General features: G+C 38.8%; 2 protein-coding genes across 2 annotated transcripts; one reads left to right on the forward strand and one right to left on the reverse strand.

The window, feature by feature from the left end:
* Window positions 1-245: 245 nt before the first annotated feature.
* On the reverse strand, window positions 246-5,525 carry LOC126376928 (uncharacterized). Its single transcript, XM_050024475.1, has 3 exons — window positions 5,438-5,525; window positions 2,438-2,574; window positions 246-1,091 (listed from the first exon to the last, which is right to left on the reverse strand). The coding sequence occupies exons 1-3, from the start codon at window positions 5,523-5,525 to the stop codon at window positions 246-248; spliced, it is 1,071 nt and encodes a 356-aa protein (XP_049880432.1).
* Window positions 5,526-6,980: 1,455 nt separating this feature from the next.
* Window positions 6,981-10,114, forward strand: LOC126376929 (uncharacterized). Its single transcript, XM_050024476.1, has 4 exons — window positions 6,981-7,097; window positions 7,937-8,074; window positions 8,567-8,723; window positions 10,038-10,114. The coding sequence occupies exons 1-4, from the start codon at window positions 6,981-6,983 to the stop codon at window positions 10,112-10,114; spliced, it is 489 nt and encodes a 162-aa protein (XP_049880433.1).
* Window positions 10,115-13,909: the final 3,795 nt, after the last annotated feature.

A 13,909-nucleotide genomic window follows, 5' to 3' on the forward strand; every position in this document is an offset into this window, starting at 1 on the left:
TATAAGTTATAGGCGGAGTTAGAGGTAAATACGTATTAAAAATTGACGACTCAGTGTAACTATTAGTCTCAGATTAAAAATCCTCACCTAAATCCAAAAGATTTTTTAACTTTTCAGCTCAGTAGTCTTTCTCTCTAGTCTACCTCTGTCTACCTCTCTAGTCTCTCTAGTCTACGAGCATAAACAGAAACAAATTTGTAAAAAATAAAGACAATTTATTAGCCAAAAAACAAAGCCATTTTGAACTAAAACTCATCTTTCAATTTGATCGTCAATTTATCAACATAACTGTTTAAAACGACGGCCAATTCCGTAGTATTGAGGCCTAAATTCTCGTAGATATTCTTCGTGTCGTCCCCAATCTGTTTCATATGCTGTAACAGCCCTTGAAAGAGTTCTAAGGCCTTTGCCTTTCCTCTATAATACCCCAAGCAATACGGCTCTACATTTTTCAAAATCTCGAAAACGGGCATCATGAACTCCATGTTGTTATAGCTGTAAGCCCAGATTGCCTGAAAAATGTTCAGTAAGCCATGACACACGTTTTTACTCGACACCCTTTCGATCAAACCAATCTTCTTATACATATTCAAATTCACCAAGTCGCTTTTGGTTTTCTGTTGATACTCATTTCTCGCTTTCAAATGTTCTTTTAATATCTTATTGAACAATTTCAGAAGCGTGTGTATCACTCCTGCGTCTAGTTTGTGGACCTGATCGTAAAACGGTTCGAGGCCTTTAAGCTTCATCACTCGAGCCTGGATCTTAGGGTTATCTGGTAACCAGACGTATAAAATATCGACGACTCTGGCTTTTATCGCTAGATTATCGTCTTCTTCGAATATATCTAGGAGCTTGTCGAGAAGCCCTACGGGGGCCATGACAGTCGTGGTTGTAGGAGCTGTGTTGAACAGTAACATGGTCAAAGATAGTAACTGCATCCGTAAATCTGTATTGAAGACGTGCAAGTGGGGAAGGATGACTCGTTCTATGCCTTTGGCTTCGATGAATTTGTAAACGTTGGTCGGTTCTTTCAGCAGTTCGATGATAGCGCCCAGAGGAGGTATTACGTCTTCGTACATTTTTTCCACCTGGAAGGAGATGGGAGATGGGATTTAAAACCAGTGGTAGCTTTGTTCGGAGAACGAGTGACTTGCACTGTAGTGTCACGTGTTCGATACCCGGCTTCTGCTCTAAACCACTGAATTCGACTTTATGAGTTTGAATTTTTAACGGCCTCTGTGGTCCAGTGGTTGAGGTCCCGGGTTCTAATCCCGGTTGGGACATATCACTAAAATCACCTTGTGAATCCTAGTTTGGTTAGGATATTACAGGCTGATCACCTGGTTGTCCGAAAGTTAGGTGATCCGTGATACGGAAGGCACGTTAAGCCGTTGGTCCCGGTTACAACTTACTGATGTAAGTACGTTGTCTTTAAGTACATGAGCCATGTCAGGGGCCTGTGGCGGCTCAATAAGATGTCACTGGGGGCGCCTTGATTGGCCGGTGGTTATAGGCCATGTGACGTCACCACGAGACGTCACGCTGAATTTAATGTGGCGTGATTTTTCCGAATTTGGTTTTTCTCTTTAACACGTCCATTGGTGCTAATTCCTGTAAATACCATCTAATTTTATTTTAAGTTATATCTGTCATTTTCTTATCCGCCGAAAAGGAAAGGGACGGGTAATCGACAAGCATAAAATTTATGGAACACACGTCACTTTTAAGCACAAATCTAAACCAACCGTCTAAAAATTGTACATCCGTCAATAACCCGACACAGTTAAGTAAATAGCACGTCAAACGGATTGCATACCAGCGACGTACCTTTTGATTCGCCCGGGTTATTCATTCATTTACTCATTCTTCCTAAAATTAAGAGCTGTGAATCATCCGTCCCTTTCCTTTTCGACGGATATGAAAATGACGGATATAACTTAAAATAAAATTAGGCGGTGTCTGCAGGAATCGGGGCCACTGTGTGACTAAAATTTAGATATCAACCCCTCACGTGCAATGTTATTTTACGATAAACTCATTGGAATTTATATACATAGACACACTATGGCAAGAAAATATGTGCCCCACATATGGGACATGCACGTATGTATTCAAATTTATTGCCTCTTATGTGGTCCATACACAGTGAACGTGTTAAACTTATATTTATAATACATACTTACATACATTATACAAACAAACTCACGCCTATTTCCCACCGGGGTTAGCAGAGACTATAGAATTCCATTTGCTTCGATCCTGACACACTTCTCTTGCTTCCTCCACATTCATACATGCACGCTGGTTCATACTAATCCTTTTCTAAGGACATCTCCAATTTGGTCAGTGTAAGTCCTTCTAGGTCTTCCTCTGACAGCCCTACCATCAACTTTCGCTTTAAGTATATATGTATAATGCTATTTACAAAACCCACCTCCTCTTCAGGCAGTATCCCCTGCTGCTCGGATTTCTCTGCGGCACCAGCTCGGAGCTCGTAAGATCGGATGCCATCTTCCAGCGGGTTGACCTGACCTTCAGTCGGATTGACTTCCGGTTGCATAGGAGGCTTTTCTGAAATAAAGATCGGCTTTGGTATAGGGAATTACCGGGTGAGAGCCTTCAGCGCTCCCCATTTATCCGGCCAAGTAGTTAATTCTATCTGCGGCAAATCTACAATAAGTCACGTCAAAAAAAAACAAAAAGGTATAGGGAATACATCCCGAAGCATAATATGACGAGATCTCGTTCGAGATTCACGGGATTGAGCGAATATACTTGAGTTACTTATACTTTTTGTTTTAATTACGCTGATTTCCAAAGAAAACTTAATTATTTAGTAATATTGAAGAATAAAGGTTCTAAATATATTTTTTTGATCCGCACAATATCCCAGGAAGAGGAAATGACTGAAAACCAGCGCTGGATGGCGCCATAGCATGGCTCCATCACAGCACTTACATACATACAGAAACGGCCTATATACGTCCCACTGCTGGGCACAGGCCTCCCCTCAATCAACCAGAGGGGGTATTTAGCATACTCCACCATGTGATGCTTCGTGCCACGCCACGCGCGCAATTTTAGAATAAATAATACACAAAATATGTTCGTAAATTGTTCGTTATTTGTTCTATATTGAAAAAAAATGTACTATAGTAGATTAAGAAATAATAAATAAAATATGTGGCGTTGCGACGAAGCCTACTTTCTGCCCACGCCACACTTAATGAGATTTAATAAGGTCTTCTATGGTTCCAAATACATCATTAAATAAATGTACTGTTATTGTTCGTTGCATTAAACTTATAATTCTAGGAAATAAATAGACAGAACAAGAAAAAATTAAAAAATTAAAAATTAGGAGTGGTAACTTTCGATGTATAAGTTCACTAGCAATACGCACAATGAACGTTTGCATTGAGAGAAACATCAGGCGTTTATTCAGTTAGTTTCCGTCACAAACTATTTTCTACTAATTACTACTACTAATTTTACTAATTTTACTATAATTTTTTTATTATACTAAATTTTTACTAATAATACGTAAATAAAAATAAAAATTGTTAATTTTTTATAGGTTTGTGTAAAAAAATCTTCAGAATTATTTACTTATACTCGTTACTTTGGTTAGCCTTAAGATCAAAGGATGTACACATAATTTAATTGTTTGTGTGATGTGCAGAGAACAAAATATGATTTACTATATAAATAGATAAACGCCCTTTTTTTTATCCTTTCCTTATTTTTAATTATTTCTCTATATTTCTTGAAACTGTATGTTTAATAAAACTAACAATAACAGTACATTAATTTATTTAATTTATATGGAATCTGACCAATAACGCCTGATGTTTCTCTCAATGCAAACGTTCATTGTGCGTATTGCTAGTGAACTTATACATCGAAAGTTACCACTCCTAATTTTTAATTTTTTAATTTTTTCTTGTTCTGTCTATTTATTTCCTAGAATTATAAGTTTAATGCAACGAACAATAACAGTACATTTATTTAATGATGTATTTGGAACCATAGAAGACCTTATTAAATCTCATTAAGTGTGGCGTGGGCAGAAAGTAGGCTTCGTCGCAACGCCACATATTTTATTTATTATTTCTTAATCTACTATAGTACATTTTTTTTCAATATAGAACAAATAACGAACAATTTACGAACATATTTTGTGTATTATTTATTCTAAAATTGCGCGCGTGGCGTGGCGACGAAGCATCACACACTCCACCACGCTGCTCCAATGCGGGTTGGTGGGTGTTTTTACGGCTAATAGCCGGGACCAACGGTTTAATTATGCGCCTTCAATTATGGTCGAGCCAACTATGTTAATGAAAACTACACATAAGATAAATTAATAACTCATTGGTACAAGTACGGTACCGGAGGTCGAACCGGCGTTTCTCATCTGAGAAGCAAGCCGGTGATCCACAGGACCACAGTGACTTAAGTCAGACATACATACTAGTGATGTCCCGAATATCCGTATCCGTATCCGCGGATATCCGAGATAAAATAGAAATCCGTATCCGTGTCCGTTACCTTTCACGCGGATCCTTTACGGATCTTTTTCAGGTGATTAAGTAGAATTATTAAATAAAAAGGCTATAAAATACAATTCAGATTGTTTTTATTTCTTAAAATCAAATATTTGGCACCTTTATATTGCAAACATTTAGATACTTAGATAGATCTTTATAATGAAAGCAAGATAAAATATCACTTTTATAACAATGAAATAACGAAAACTTTAATCTTTTTGTTTAAGAAAATACAGATCCATATCCGCGGATATACATTTTTAACGATCCGGCACATCACTAATACATACGTATGTTGACTTTTAAAAGTAATACAATTAATTCATATTTTATGGCATATGAAGCATGAAAGTATTAGGATTAATGCCGTAGAAATTAGGTCTTTGCGTAGCATCTGCGGTGTTGAGTGATAGAGTGAGAAACAGTGTGATGAGAGAGATGTGGTGTAAAAGACGATATATAATATATAGTGACTAAGATTGAAAAGGGAAGTTAGGTTGGTTTGGACACGTAGAGCGGATGAAGGATAATAGAATTGCGAAAGCGCTATATAAAGCGAAAGTTGATGGTAGGGTTGGCAGAGGAAGACCTAGAAGGACTTACATTGACCAAATTGAAGATGTCCTTAGAAAAGGTTTAGTACGATCTACTCAGAAACGGCGTGCGTGTATCAAGCGATTGATGAATGTGGAGCTATGTGGAGGAAGCAAGAGAAGTGTGTCAGGATCAAAGCAAATGGAATTCCATATTCTCTGCTTACCCCGGTGGGAAATAGGCGTGAGTTTATGTATGATATTTATGTACCTATGTCTTAACGATTGATGAGTTTTACCTGCCTACCCCTCAAAGAAAACACCGTGAATACTCCAAAGTTCCAAACTTACCAGTTATCTCGTCTATAATACTATCCTCCGCAGTAACGCCAATGAAGACAGCTATTAGAATTTGTAAAACAAGCAAATTTCGTAACATTATGAATTCAATAATTTGTTATTATTCCGACTAGGCACCCTACGGAAAAATCTTTGACAGCCTGTGACGCGACAGAACTCCGACAGAACGTTTCAAATTGGAAAAGGAAAACTTATTTGATGTGCCAGTGTTTTTCATCTGTTTGTTATACGTTGAATTATATTCTCTTTGGTCATAGGTACCTACTTATATATATACAGGCTGACTCAAAGGCATAGAATAAGGAATAATACAGCCTCCGTGGTCTAGTGGTTAGAGCGTTAGGCTCACGATCTGGAGGTCCGGGTTCGATTCCCGATGCGGACATTGTCGAAATCACTTTGTGAGACTGTCCTTTGTTTGGTAAGGACTTTTCAGGCTTGGATCACCTGATTGTCCGAAAAAGTAAGATGATTCCGTGCTTCGGAGGGCACGTTAAGCCGTTGGTCCCGGCTATTAGCCGTAAAAACACATCCACCAACCCGCATTGGAGCAGCGTGGTGGAGTATGCTCCATACCCCCTCCGGTTGATTGAGGGGAGGCCTGTGCCCAGCAGTGGGACATATATAGGCTGTTTATGTTAAGGAATAATACGTCCAGTATAATAACGCTTTCAGGATATTGTTGAGGTTGCCGCGATATTGCAGCGCCTCTGGTATGTTCGCTGAGGCACACACAGATGGTTTTGCCGCAATCATGGAAATGTTGTGCGTCGCTTCTCACGCGGACTCGAGCCTGCCCCAACAGTATCCTGAAGACGTTATGTGATAGGTGGGACTCCCCCCTTCTAAAAAGGTGGATGGAGCTTCACACCCTATTTTGTATTTATGATCGCCCGAATAATGTCTTACTAACACTAGTTTATAAGTCGTTTGTATACTAACATTCTAACGATTTTTATTTATACTAGATGACCCGGTGAACTTCGTATCACCCTTTTCCATATTTTATCACCGTTTAAACCTGCCCTGGACTTCCACGAATATTTCAAGACTAAAATTAGCCGAATCGGTTCAGCCGTTACCGAGTTTTAGCGAGACTAACGAACAGCAATTCATTTTTATTTATCTATGCACACACATGCGCCCGTACGATAACGTCAATGTGTGGTGTCTGTGTAAAACGAGGTTGTTTGTATGAAGTGTCCGAGGTGTGATTCAGTGTGAAAGTTTTTATTTTTTAATCGCCATCTTAATATATATTTTTTAATATCATCATAGGATTCATCCTTTGACATACATCACAACATAATAACATGTCAAAACAAAAAAACATTAATATTTCTTGTAAATAAACTAATAAGATTCTTAATTAAATATTGTTAGTTTGTTACACGACAAATTGACAAAATAATCTTCTTATTTAGAATCTAGTACCTAATAGGTATCTACGTAAGTAAATAATGGATTCTCGTACAATATTACGCACAAGTTTATGCAAATCGTGTGTCGATCAGTGGATTCCAAATAAGTAACTATGGATGGGGGTGATCCGGTTGTGTGGAAGGTGGACCAAGTGAGGAGGGGATGTGGGGACCACTTCTGTACCCTCTCGCCAAGAAGCACTGCGGCTTCCATTGCCATCATAAGTTTGGTGAGGTATTTGATATTGTTGTCTATCGATAGCTTAAAAACCCAATCTCTTCTATCCTGAGGGTTTTGAGGTGGATTACCAACCTCATGGGTCATGTAGGTAACGGCTAGCCAGAAGCAATACTATCGATAGAATTTCCAAGATCAATATTTTTTCTTTATATTTTTTTTTTATATAAGTTAACTAACTTAGTTTTTAAGTTCTCAAGTAAGTGAATTTGTATTCTTATTGAGAATAAAGATTTCTTTAAACCAATATACACATTTTTACACTATTTGTTTTTCTTGTAGCAAAATATACAAATATAAACACAGATAAGTAGATATAAGTATAGGGATAAGCTACGTATATCTATATAAGCTATAGGCATATCTTCAGTCTACCTCACTGAGAACATGCATTTATTATCTGCCGCCCTTCTGAACTATGTGCATATGGTCATACACCGACATAAACTATACTATACAGCAAACCATCCAACGAAAATCATATCGGCAAATTCTTATTTCTGACGTCAGGTAAAACCCTAAAAGAAAGCTAGGTGAGCTAAAGACGCCTGTTGACAATTGCAACATTAAAATACCTTTTAAAAAAAAGTTTATAAAAAATATTAATTCTTTACTTTTTTAATTAATTTTATATTTCTCGATATTCTCTTATTGTCGGACGTGTTTGTAACCTTCGGAGTTATATACTAAAACTGAATTATATGCGAAGTGGCAAAACAATCAGCGTTTCTTTAGTACAGTCTACGAGTGGTGAAATAATCAATCCACACACATTTTAACAACGCCTTGTCCTTGAACCAATCAAGTACCTTATTTTTCAATCACTTACAGGTCTTCTGCTTGATAGACATGTTGACGTCAGACGCGTGCTTATGCTGTCCGGCGCACGAGCATGTGCAGTCCATGCGTACTCTACTGCTTACCCTGTTTCAGATGGCCAACCTGTTGTTACTGCTCGCTACTATGGTGGTAAGTCGTAACTTGTAGTGTACTATTTTACTATTATGTGGTAAGTTGTAGCTTGTGTACTACATACTGTTATGTGGTAAGTCGTAACTTGTAGTGTATTATTTTACTGGTATGTGGTAAGTGTTATTGTTAGTACGCTAGACTCTCGATCCGTAGGTCCTGGGTTGAGTTCCCTGTGATGACATTTCAAACAAAAAAAAATATGAAAAGTCCTTAGTTTGGTTAGGACATTGCAGGCTAAAATCACTGAACTGTCGAAAGTATTCCGAATTTCGATGGAAGGGCACATTAGTCATTGGTCCATGACTGTACTGACATAAGTGGTAGTAGGCTGAGCCCTTGTCACCATAAGGTTCATCATATCAATCTTAGGACTTGGTATCAACAGTGGCTGCAAGTTGTCTTTGATTACTTGTGGCTCTGCGCACCCCATGAGGGATTACGGGCGTGAATGTATGTATGTATGTGTATAAAGCCATATTTTTGTTCCAGGAGAGCGCCTTACTAGTACACGTGTACGTGTGGTACACATTGGCGTTCGTGCTGATGGGACTCTTCGTGAGTCTAGTGGACTTCCTGCTGCGCGTGCGCAAGCAGGGCACCACTAAGGCATGCTTCATATTCGTGCCTGAAGTCTCCTTCCTATTTGGTAAACAAATCTGTTACCTAGACAACCTAGTTAATTGATTGTTATGACCTCATCAATAAGATAAATGTCTATTATTTTATTTTACACTGCAGCTGTACAAATGTACTATATCCTCTGTCGAAGTCCCTGGTAGTTGCGGCTTCCGAATACATCCCGCTTAGGGACGGTACTGAAAAGTATCGGCGTCCGAAGGACGTAATATACGATCCCGACGACCCGATTACTCTAGCCATAGAGGCAGCCAATCAGCTCGCGACACCAAACACTTCAGGACCCCGATACCGACCCCGCCGGCGTGGTCGACGATTTCCCTCATTCAGCGCTTATCGCTATCGACCCACTAGGGTCGATTAATTCTTTCAAATATTTTTCCTCTCAGACGACGCCCTGAGCCGAGGTTCGCGCCCAACTGGGCACCCTCAGGCCTGTTGTCTTAAACGTTGTACCGGGTGAGAGCCTTCAGCGCTCCCCATTTGTCCGGCCAAGTAGTTAATGCCATCTGCGGCAAATCTACAATAAGTCACGTCAAAAAAAATCTGCCGGTTGTCTGGAAGAGATCGCTCTTAGCGATAAGGCCGCCTTTGCCCACCTTAGAATAAGTTTATCCTGTAAATGTTTTGTAAATTTTGTTCTGTGTGCTTTATTATTATTATTAAAAAAAGTACTTAACTGCAGTCCACAGTCGTACACTGACTTGCTTCTCAATCGAGGAGCGCCGGTTGGAACCAAGATACCGGACTTGCACCAATGAGTTTCAAATTTATCTTCTTCTATCGTGTGGGTTGTGATGTGGATTACCAACCCCATCAACCCTGGTGTCAGGGTTATGATTGAGACACCAAAGGCCCCTGCATGGCTCATGTAACGATTAGTCACTTACATCAGTAAGTAGTAACCGGGCCCAACGGCTTACCGTGCCTTTGAAGCACGGATCATCTTACTACGGATAAATCATTATCTAAATATTGAATATAAACACTTGATTTGATTTCTCTGTCTCAGAAACCAGAATCATTTATTGAACGTAATTATCATCGATAAACTTGTTGAAGGTCAATGTGACATTTTTGAATTTACGTCATTTCGCAAGGTGTTATAGCTGAGGAGAAGAAATGACTAGAAACTGCAACAGCACATCTTTTAAAAACCAATTAGGGTATACATTACAAGTTATTTTATAACTAGAGGAACACATTCAATACCAGACATTTTTATCATTTGGGTAGTCATTAATCTTATAATAAGCTTTTTTACATAAAGTAAGCTTCACATGAGCTTTAAAAGTCTAAAGCTGCACGCATATTTTTCTTTCAGTGCTGTTCAGATGTCTACCCTTAGTAGACAGATATGGTAGAGATATAGAGGGCATATGCATGTCGACGGGATTCTGACGAAATATTGTAATTTTAGTAGATATTTGTAAATAAACTATCTTACGTTTTATTGTTGTATTTTTACTACTTACTTGGCAGGCAGTTCACTTGCATTAATATAAAAAAAATGGTGAAATTGTATTCTTCGCAGCACGGGCCTAAATCGTGGATCATAAATGATTATTACGTGCTGGGAAGGAAAACATCGTGAAGAAACCCACATTCCTGAAAAATGCGTTTCTGATGTGTACAGACACACACCTCCCACCCACATAACCCACACGGGTCAAATATCTCCTATAATCAAATACACTTCTCATCAAAAAAATCGAAACACCTTGCAAGTTTACGTTTTGTCAGGATTATCAGAAAAATGTGTACATTTAGGAATAAATGTTAAATGTCGTTTAATAGTGAGTAATATGAGCTTATCAAATCTTAATGTTAATGTTCTAAATTTAAATGAATTTTTCATAGGTTTCGTATTTTGTTAAATGAGTCATTTTTATTCCGTATGGAGTATAAAGGAAATGGATAAAACAACACACGTAAATGAAAAAAAAAGCTAAAAAACGTTTATTTAATAACTTGTATTCCCTCCCCGAGCTCTAATTACTGCTTCCATACGGTTCTTCATCGATCGGATGAGAGTCACGATCACATGCTGTGGTATATTGTCCCATTCCTCTTGGATTGCATCTTGCAGCTGGCTAAGTGTTTCTGGGGCAGGATCTCTTGCTCGAATTCGTCTCTTTAATTCATCCCACAGATGTTCAATGGGATTCATGTCCGGGCTTCTTGCTGGCCATTCCATAATAGAGATAACGACTTCGTTAAGATAATCTCGTACGACGCCCGCGGTGTGAGCCCTAGCATTGTCGTGCATGAATATGAAGCCGTTGCCAATAAAATGTGCATAGGGCATCACATGAGGCTCGAGACACTCTTCGACGTACCGATGACAGTTTAGTGCAGGCAGACGTGGCCCAGACACGAAAGCAAGCTCTGTCTTACCGTCGGCGCTGATTCCTCCCCAAACCGTCCACGAACCGCCACCATATCTGACCTTTTCTTCAATGCAGCATTGTGCATAGCGTTCTCCGTCTCTTCTGTAGACCTTGTTCCTTCCGTCGTTACCATACAGCATAATTTTACACTCATCAGAAAAGAGAACTTTGCTCCACTGTAGGTATGACCAATTTAGGTGCTCACGTGCAAAGTTAAGGCGCGCTCTTCGATGGTCTGCAGTTAATTTCGGCCCATTTGCTGGCTTATGCGGTACCAGTCCACGATCCTTCAACCTTCTTCTAATTGTAGAGTCACTTACAGCCACCCTTCGTACAACACGAAGCCGCTGCTGCAGTTGAAAAGCGTTAAGGCGTCGATTTCTTAAAGAAGTTGTTACAATAAATCGATCATCTCGCTCAGAAGTGACCCGATTCCTGCCAGATCCTGAACGGCGCGTGAACAAACCAGTCTCCCGATAACGTTTATAGACTCTATGAACAGATGACAGGCTTAGATGCAGTCTTGCAGCCACAACACGCTGACTAAGGCCAGAATCCAGCAATGCCACAACTTGGGCGGCTTCTGTGGGCGAAGTATCCATACGTTTTAGAAAAAAAACCTTTTTTCAGACGTCCCAAAGTCACAGTATTGAAATAAAAAACAAAAAGTTTAAGGATAGGCGCCAATTTTTAGTTTTTAAGCGCTAAATGTACTCCAACCCTAAACACACATTTGTCTCAAAACAGTGATTCATTTCGTTTATAAGATAAACAAATGAAATTCTAATTTTGAATTTAGAATTTTCGCTTATTACTGTAATGGCCAAACTGCCAGCTATACATTTATGTATTTTTTTTCATCGTATGAATTCTTTTTTGTGTTAAATTCGGACAGAAACAATGAAAACGGAAGTGTTTCGATTTTTTTGATGAGAAGTGTATATTAAATATTTCCTATACTCAAAGGTTGCCTGGAAGAGACTGCTACTTAGCATTAAGGCCGCCTGTTGTACTCTTTCTATTCCTCTTTTGTTTTGTATTTCCCGTGTCTGCAATAAAAGTTATAATGAACAACGCATAGTTTTTAATACTTGTCAATTATCCCAAGTATGACATGATAATATGGTAATCAACAAAAACACAAAATACTTTTAAATAGTTTTCATTTAATATTTTGTACTATCTACTATATACATGGTGAATATTAAATATCTATAGAAAAACATCATCGTACAACAACGTAGAACTAATGCGAATACTAAAACTAAAATTAAATAGACAACATTATGTTTTACGCAACATCATAGTACGTGGACTTAGAAATATGTTGACGAGTAATTTATAACGACGTTATAACGGGTTAACACTTTCAAGGACAGAACGTCTAATGACGTTTCGATTCTAACTCATACTATCTATTATGAACCATCAATGACCCATGATCTCTTCCCATGAAAGGGTTAAAAAGGCCACATCGAAGCAATTCATCTAAAAAAGCAATATTGCTATTTGACATTTGTTTGCATTGCGCACTTACTTCTATATGCGCAAATGTCAAATTGCAAGATTGCTTTTTTAGATGAATTGCTTCGATGTGGCCCCCAGTATAATTGCTAAGCTTAGACGTAATAACAAAAACTTGGTGACGCTATATGCTATGCAGGGTGGACAGAACCTGTGTGACAAATCTAATTGAACTTTTGTATGATACCCAGTGATGTGTCGTTCCTGAGAATGTTTCCACTTTGGGCACGTTCCCAGTAGAAAAAGGCGCAAAACTTATGTAAAAAAAAAACAGAGTACAAGGAAGAACAATTTGAAAAAAAAAGGAAAGCAGCCGATGCCCTTACTACTAAAGCTTTTCTAATCTAATCTAGCCTGCAAGATCCCACTGCTGGGCAAAGGCCTCCCCTTCCTCTTTCCATTTTTCGCGGTCCTGTGCGTATTCCGGCCAGTCCCTCCGGCAAGCGTCCAAGTCGTCACGCCATCTCTTTCGAGGTCTGCCACGACGCCTGTACCCGTCATGAGGCACCCAATGCGTGACGATCCGTGCCCACCGCTCAGGGTGCATGCGACAAACATGTCCGGCCCAATTCCATAAAGTAAAGTTAAAAGTTAAAGCTTAAGCCTAAAGTTTTTACAACGGGAAATTTCCCACTCTGGGAACATTTCTCGGAACGGCATATCACTGCTGATGCCCGATTCACATTATTCCAATAAACATTCCAAACTGGAATCATGTTATTGGAATAATGTGAACCAACACATTGAGATCGCAAATTCGAGATCCCGCGGGATTGGAAATATCGATCCCGCGAGATCCCGAACTTTTCGGGATTTCGGGATCTCGTCTAGTTCATAAAAAAATGAAAAGTTAGGATGGTTGAAAACGATAAAAACTGCTTCTTTATGATAGTGAGGTAAATTAAAACATTTTTTTTTTTTAAAAAACAAAGACGTTTATCATTTTTTTCTTTGGAAATCAGCACATCAATACAAAAAGTATAACTCAAGGTGATTCGCCCAATCCCGTCAATCTCGAACGGGATCTCGTCATATTATGCTTCGGGATTGATCCCGGGAAATTAGACGGGATCTTGCGAGATCGGGATTGCATTCCCTAAATGATTTGCATTCCAGTGCTCGTTAGCATCATTCCAGTAACATTTTTAAAACTAGTACTATTTCTTTGTTGCACTAAACTTTGAAGGACTACACTATATTTTTAGTTTTCAGCTGGATTCGACATTAATATATATCTTTTTGTTAGGTATTTACTAAAAATAACATACATTATTTCATTCAT

Source organism: Pectinophora gossypiella, chromosome 22, assembly GCF_024362695.1.
Source record: "Pectinophora gossypiella chromosome 22, ilPecGoss1.1, whole genome shotgun sequence".
NCBI lineage: Eukaryota > Metazoa > Arthropoda > Insecta > Lepidoptera > Gelechiidae > Pectinophora > Pectinophora gossypiella.